The sequence below is a fragment of the Nematolebias whitei genome, chromosome 5, assembly GCF_014905685.2.
Source record: "Nematolebias whitei isolate Nwh7 chromosome 5, NemWhi1, whole genome shotgun sequence".
Classification (NCBI taxonomy): domain Eukaryota; kingdom Metazoa; phylum Chordata; class Actinopteri; order Cyprinodontiformes; family Rivulidae; genus Nematolebias; species Nematolebias whitei.
In genome coordinates, this window is record NC_056502.1 from 31,515,465 (window position 1) to 31,523,666 (window position 8,202).

Genomic DNA, 8,202 nt, shown 5'->3' on the forward strand with positions numbered 1-8,202 from the left:
GGAGGAGAGGAGGAGGGAACTGCTGACATGCAGTAGTAGGAGGGAGCATGCCAGCCATACTTCTCCTTTTTTATTGGCTGTAGACTTGTCTGTGAGCCCACCCATCCCACGTTTCATCAGCAACGTCCCTTCTGCTGCAAAACCCGTGACTGCTGCTGCTTCTGGTGTTGCCGTTTGCTCTCGCTGCTTCTCTATTCATTGACTTTTTTTGTAGGAGGTGCAGCGGTTCAGGTGTAGAGTCACTTCTGCTAAGAAAAGGATGTTGGAACGGGGAAGATAAAGGATCATTGTTTGACCTTAAGAAGACTATATTGGACCAAGGACAAGGGAGCAGAAGAAAACATGACCTGAAGCTTCTAATGGATGTTTTAATGAAAGAATTTGTTTTGAAGCTTTGAAATTACTGAGATAAAGTGATGGGCAGAAAGGACATAAAAGGACAATGAGAGACTGATAGAAGATGCAGCATTTTTACATGGTAAAGAATTCATAATGGACAAAAACGCGACAAAGTGAGGCTTTTGTTTTGCTATTTTCTGCCAGCTGATGATGCAAGCAATGATTTGATAGGCTCATATGCTGAAACAACACCAGCAAATAGGGCATTACATACTGACAAGATGCTGTTTGTAGTTGTGGAACGGAAAGGATAAATGATGAGAGTAAAAAGAATCTTACCAATGCTATGTGCTCACAGCTAAACATGTTGGGATCATTGGAGACAACCTGTAATTAATAAGACCCAAATCAAACTTGACTTTGCCTGATCATGCTGGGATATTGGATATACCAGAGATGCTAGAACTACGGTAAATATGATGCAACATCGGCACATTTGGCCGCACAAGTAGTGAGGATGAAGAGACGAGGTCAGTCCAGAGGCCAGAGGTTTGTCAAGGCTGACTACTATGAACTGGACTGGTACTATGAAGAGTGCAGTGATGGTAAGACCCTGCATGGTTACAGTTTTATGTATATAAGTAGTTGCTGCAGAGTTGGGTTGAGCAGTGATCTTGGCTATGAACAGTAGAAACAATAGGCCATTGATTTTAAAGATAAACAATTGCATGATAATTAGATGTTATGAATGGTAAAATACTACGTCTTACTTGTCATTATGAAGATTACACTGTATAAATGGAACAGTTTTATTGTTATTATTATTAGAGTATATGTAGAGTTTATAGGTGAGAGGTAGGCTATTTGCTGGACATGTTGCCAGTCCATCATAGGTCTATAACAAAAACAAAGCACAAGGTGTCAATTTAGAATTGTCATTTAATCAAACATGCATGTTTGAGAACTGTGGAAGGAAACCAAAGTAACTAAAGAAAACACACGAGAGAGCTGAACATGCTAACTCCACACTTACAGGCCCTAACTGAGATTTGAACCCAGGACTTTCTTGCTGCAAAGCAGTAATGCAAACCAACTGTGTGCCACCTTGCAGCTCTGTGAAAAGTTTAGAAATTCAAAATCAAACAATATATTGAAATGAAAGTAGCATTACTTGAAAGAATGGATATTGCACACCATCTTGCATGCAGCAAAGATCTCGAGCAGTCATTTAGTGCTTGGAGCACGAGGTGGAGATGGATCTTAGCTGCTGTACCCAGTGATCGAGTTCTGAGAGTTTCATTACTTTCTGAGCAGTAGTTCATGAGAGATTTTGCTAAATGAACAGACAAATAAACATACATATGCTTGCACGAGCAGACAATACCATTTAAAAGCTGCTATCTTAATCAGGCCATGGAATTCAATTCACAAGTTTTCAGTGGCATTGTGATCAGATTGTCATGGTCTCAGAAGGGTTAAACCTAGGAGTGCAGACTGTACACGAGGAGCTCAAAAATAAACTTATTTATTATGAGTAACAAAGCAAAAGTGCTGTCACAGCAGCAGGAACAAGAACCACAAGGAGCACAAGGAGATATAAGCAAGACCAGACGGCATGTAACGTACAAAATGCTCCACTGAAGGCGAAACGGAGACGTACTGAATATATGGACTGATACGGTTTATATAGTCAGTGTTAACAGAATTCAAACACAAGGACCCCAAAACACAGACATGTACTAATGTAATGACCACAAGAGGAATTAATCTAATAATAAGTAAAACAAACAAAAAAAAAATACTGACAAAAACAATTGTCTTAAAGTTGAGCACAATGAATAAAATCATATGTTTATCTAAAGAAATCTTAAGCAGGGAGATAATCACTTCTTTTTAAATATTTAATTTTAATAAAGCTTTTATAGTTATGTTGACACAACAAACCCCATTCATTTATTCTCAAAACACATTCATTCATCAGATTTTATGCTGTTTTTTATTTTCCTTTTTTTTTTTACATGGCATGCCAGATAAACCATCCAGAGCCAGTCAAGTTTAGTTTTTTTTTTGTCTTGATATGAACTTGGTCTATTGAAGACTGAGCCACCAACTAACTATTGGACACAGCACATACAATTCCCCCTTATGTAAAAGACTTTATGGCTTTTGGTGCAGTACATGGTATTTATATAATGCACCATGGTTTGTTACAACACCTTTAATATTGTCCTGCAGCAGCTTGGGTCTATAATTTGTTGAGGGTAATGACTCCACCGATTGATCGACCTGAACAAATCAGTGTGATTTGTTTTCCTGTTCATGTGACAGGTGTGACTAACAGCAGCTTAGAACAGTGGTTAGTATAACACCAGGCTTTTTGCTTCTGGCTCAGTTTGTGTCTCTTCTCAGGTTTTGATTCAGTTTTTCTTCCACTCCCTGTAAAATAAAATGTAGTTCATAATATGATATGATGTGTAATAGTCTTAAATATGTCACCTGCAGCAACAGGTTTTATATGTGACAGCACACAGGTCTGTCTGTGCTAATTTGGTGTATTTTTATCCGTTGTGATCAAATTACAAAATTAATTTGAACATCTGGGAGATAAAAATGGAAAATGCGATTTAGCCGCACGTCACTGTAACACATTCAGCATGTGTTCTGAGGATGTTCTGCAAAAATTCTTACATAACAGTTTGAGACAGCTCAGCACCTCTCCAATGAGAGTTATGCAACTTAAAGAACCAATATTATCCAGCTGTGGCAGCCAACCCATGTTTGATTTCTAGTACTGGTTATTGGATTTTTTTTAGGTCCACATCCAGTGAGAGGAGGGATAATCTTTGTTTAATCTTTTCATGGAGGCAGAAATAGCAAGCAGACATGTGTTTGGGGAGGGATGAGGAAGTAGGTTGGCATATATTTAGCCTGATGATTTGCATGGCTCTCCAAGCCACTTTTGTAAAGGCAGCACCCAATAATGAATATCACCCTTTAGAAACATTTAAAACAAAAGGACAGATCCAAACAGGACAGAAGCAAATAATGTGTAAATGATGAGGCAAAGAAACTATCTATTCTTCGATGGGTTATGTGAAATTAGCTTTTCCAAATACAATATTGAATAAGCTTTACTCTCTCTGTTCTTTTATTAATAAAGCTGATGTTGAATGTAAATAATGAATCTTCTTCATACACCAGAGGTAGTCATGGAGTTCCTCAGGGTTCAGTGCTTGGAGCAATACTCTTTACCTTATATATGCTTCCATTACGGAAAGTTATTAAACAGCATGGGATACAATTTCATTGTTATGCTGATGACACACAATTATATTTGTCCATGAAACCCAATGAATCCAATCAGTTACTTAATTTACAAGCATGTCTTAAAGACGTAAAAACCTGGATGACCCTAAATTTTCTGCTTTTAAACTCAGACAAGACTGAGGTTTTGGTTTTTGGACCTGAGCATTTTAGGAATACATGTTTCAGTCTTTCTCCCTCCTTAGATGACATTAATCTGTCCTCCAGCTCTAATATTAAGAATCTTGGTGTTATTTTTGATCAGGACATGTCTTTTATCCCCCACATTAAAAATGTTACCAGAACTTCCTTTTTCCATCTGCGTAATATCAATAAAATTAGAAACATCTAAAAATGATGCAGAAAAACTGGTTCATGCATTTGTCACGTCTAGACTGGACTATTGCAATGGTTTATTATCTGGGTGTCCAAATACTTTTAAAAAAAAAAGTCTTCAGTTAATCCAAAATGCTGCTGCCAGCGTCTTAACTGGAGTTAGTAGTAGAGATCATATTCATTCAACCTTTATTTAGACAGGTTAATCCCATTGAGCCTCGAGGACTCATTTACAAGAGACCTGATTTCAACAAAGAATGATGACAACAATGGACAACAGCGACAAAAGACAATTATAAAAGAGGCATACAGATTATTTTTTTACAAATTAAAATAAGATGGCAAAAAAATTGGCAAAAACAGCTAGATTATAAGGCGAATGTAGAAAACTAAAAACAGGAACATGTCTGCATTGGTCCTTGCCAGGAGTCCAACAGATGCTTAAAGCCACTTAGAGAGATCAAGGTCGAAAGCTTCAAATCTTTTTGTACGATATTCCAGGAAACAGGAGCGGAGTAGGAGAAGGCCCTTTTGCCAAGTTCAGTCTGCACTGAGGGAACACTGCAGGTAATAATGTCCTGAGAGTGCACACTGTATCTCTCCAGTTTTAGCTTCCCTCCAGTGGCTCCCTGTCAAGTCCAGAATTTAATTCAAAATCTTACTTCTAACCTACAAAGCTCTCAACAACCTAGCTCCATTTTATATTCAAGATCTTATTGTTCCATATTTTCCTAACAGCACTTCACTCTCAGACTGCAGGTTTACTTGCAGTTCCGAGTTTTCAAAAGCAGAATGGGAGGCAGATCTTTCAGTTATTAGGCTCCTCTCTTGTGGAACCAACTTCCAGTTTCTGTCCATGAGGCTGACACATTGTCCAGTTTTAAGACTGGGCTTAAGATTTTACTTTTTGATAAATCCTATAGTTAGGGTTGGCTTGTTATGCTGCCATAAGCTTAAACTACTGGAGGACAAATCAACCTCATTTGTTAAAATTGAATAGCTTTCATTTGATATTATTTCTATCAACGTGATTCTCGATCTGCCATTGTGTATCTGTTCTTACCAAACCCAGTCGGTTGAAGCAGATGGCCACTTGTCCTGAGCCTGGTTCTGCTAAAGGTTTCTTACTCACGAGGGAGTTTTCCTTTCCACCGTTTCCTTCATGCTTGCTCAAGATGAGAGTTCTGTGATGGAGTTCAACTCAAAGCAGTCTGCTCCTCAGATGAATAATGTTATTAATTTACTTTTATATACCGGTATATGTTTCTGTTCAGTGCCCTGAGATGACTTCTGTTGTGACTTGGCACTTTAATAAATAAACTGAATTGATATTCCAAAGAAAGTCTGTCCATGTTGTAAATGGTTAGATCTTGTCATTCCATTTGGGTTTTATATATAGAACTAGTTTTTGAGTGAAACTTTTAGGCTTTAAAATATATTGTGGAAATGTTTTCTAAGAACACTTCAAGCGTTTCAAATGGTGCACAAGTTAAAAAGTAAACTGTGAATGGTGAATGTGACCAGAAAGACAACAAGGAAAGGAAAAAAAAAACCACTGCCCCGGAGCACTGAGTGGTGTTTGTCCAGGCCTCTTTTGTTGTCTGTGCACACATTGAACCATTGACTGGAGCTACCCAAGCATGCAAGGCTGTCCTGACCTGCAACCAGTTTTTAGACCAATTAAAGGAACTGTAACACTTCAGCAGTGACTAATGAGCAGAAAATCAGGCTTCAGTCTTGTTCTATGATCATTTATGAAGGATTGAACTTCACAGGCCTTTGTAGTTCAGCAAAGATGGACATTTAAAGTAAAAAAAAATAATAATCCAAATGGCTATTTACGTTATTTTTTTTTAGGTGTAAAAGAAGATCAGAAAGTTTAAAAGTACAATTCCAAAAAAGTTGGGATGAATTAAAAACAATTGTGATTTTCCTCCTTAGATAGAGAACTTTACTAATTGGCTTTTCTATGTTTGTGAATGTTCCTGTTCAGTGCCCTGAGACGACTTTGTTGTGATTTGGCGCTATATAAATAAACTGAATTGAATTGAATTTACTATTTCCATTAACCTATTTTTTATTCGCAATGGGACACCGTGGATATATCGTGTTTAAACTTAAAACTTTCACAATATTTAGGGAAAATGTATTAAATTTAAATTTAATGGTAGCAGCAAATCTAAAAATGTTTGAGCAGTACAATGTTCATAAGTTTGAGATTTGCAAGACAATTTATTATGTTTTCAATTACATTTTACACAACTGTTTCAATGCTGGCTTGTTTATGTTAAAGTTTATTTAAATGTTTTAAACTACACATTATTCATTTTGCTACTAAGCTCCTATTTTTAAAGGAGGTATTGGCCTTTTTTTCTCAAGTTGACATGAGTCACAGATGGAATAATAATAACCAGTAAACCCTTTATGTCAGTCAAAAATCATATAATTTCTCCATCACAAATTGTGTTTTTTATGCTTCACTTCTTTGGATTTTGTTTAGGTTGTAATGTTGGGAACTGCTGCTTCTCAGGACAAATTTCAGCTCGTGTTTGGTGGAAATCTTCTGGACTCTTGTTGTTCTAACTTATAGTATACACATTTGTCCAGTAGTGATGTTTTCTTTCTGTCACTGCACATCTAAAAATAAGTGATTAGTTTACTCTGCAGAAGTAATTGTACAAATAAATTCAACTGGAAAAAGATTACAGTGTATCTTCCTTAATAACTAGAATCCTCAACCTTTTTTTATTTTTATTACACAACTCAAATGGTGAAAGTGCACTAGATGAAAGATTTTAACAGATTACATATTGTACAAGTCTTAAACAAAAAGGTTAGGCCATCAAGATGGTTGATTATTGATCCCTTCGTCTGAGCTCAAACAGTGAGTGCATAGTTTGTTTATGCTTTATCGCTCAACTGAACGTCTAAATTACGGGATAAAGGTCACAAACCACACGGTGGACTCCAAGATTAAATGCTGACTTTATGATAAAATAAAATGCAGAGCTGCTTTTCTGGCCTTCAATGAAGTGATCTTGAGGTTTGCCGTAAATTCTTTGAATGTTTAACACTATGAGCAGTTTGTTTAATGAGAATTTATTTAAAGTTGACAGGATGGATTCATGGTGCTTTATAAACTTCAGGAAAAGGGAGAGCGTAGTTGAAATACCTAGATTTTGCCAATTTAAGTTGGTGGTTTTGAGACAAATTCACTCAGAAAATGAGTGCAAAACATAACTTATGTGTAATGTTTTTTTTTTTCTACTGTAATTGATGGTTATAAAAAAAGTAATATCTTACATGTTGCGCATAGCTCAGTTTAATTTTAACAATTTTATTCTGACCAACTGATTATTTTACATATTATTTTTCTGCTAGAAGTGCCCTAGGCTGCACCAGAAGTGCTACAGCTAGCTGATGCTACTATTTATACTTTTAAATGACTATAGGTTTCTATGGAAATAACAATGTAACACTGTCAGTAATGTAAGTTTATAAAAAAAAAAAAATCAAATAGAAAGAAACATTTGCACAAATTGCTTTAAAGTGTTAAATGCCAGAGTGTTTCAAGACTGGAGCAATTCATGTTCTTGACTGTACTCGGAATAACCATAAACTTGTCATTTTAGTCATAATTAAAATCAGTTTTTTCCAGACTCATGTTGATCAAGTCAGGTGTTAATTGTTCATAAAGTTTTCACAAAACTGAACTCTGATTTTAAACTCCAAGTTTGACACTAAACATATTATGAGCTTTTAGGTCGTTTTCACACCAGATAGTCCGTTAGACTCGGTTCGGTTCGGGACCAATATTCATGAGCTTTTGTTTACATTTGAGCTGGTGAGTTTGCATTCACACTGCACTGTGCAGTCGAGCCAACCTGTTGAACCAACCTGTTCCCCCGCTCGCCTGTGGGGGCGCTGCACCAAGAACTACTGAAGGAAACAACACAAAAACCTCTGAAGACAAGTCTTCTTCTTCTGTAAATAAAAACAAAAACGAAGTGGCATCAAGTTTTATCAGTTAGGAGTTGTATTTTGTCATTTTTCAAAAAATGGACTTAGCCTGAGCAGAAGATGAGGCAGAAGACCATGGAGAATATTGTTTTTCCACACAAGGCAGCTGACGGCTCCATATAAGGTCAGAGAAATGTGTGTTTGTTTACCCTGTGGATAGCTTGGTGGTCTGTGGTAGCTTGGTGGTCTGTGGTAGCTTGGTGG

At 36.7% G+C, this 8,202-nt stretch overlaps 1 protein-coding gene across 1 annotated transcript in view; it reads left to right on the forward strand.

The window, feature by feature from the left end:
- Positions 1 to 458: 458 nt before the first annotated feature.
- LOC119409517 (trafficking kinesin-binding protein 1) overlaps positions 459 to 8,202 on the forward strand; it is a gene marked incomplete in the record, with an annotated part of 38,809 nt that continues 31,065 nt past the window's right edge. The window contains 1 exon segment of the mRNA XM_037676409.1: positions 459 to 944. Within this exon segment, the coding sequence (XP_037532337.1) occupies positions 857 to 944 (88 nt within the window).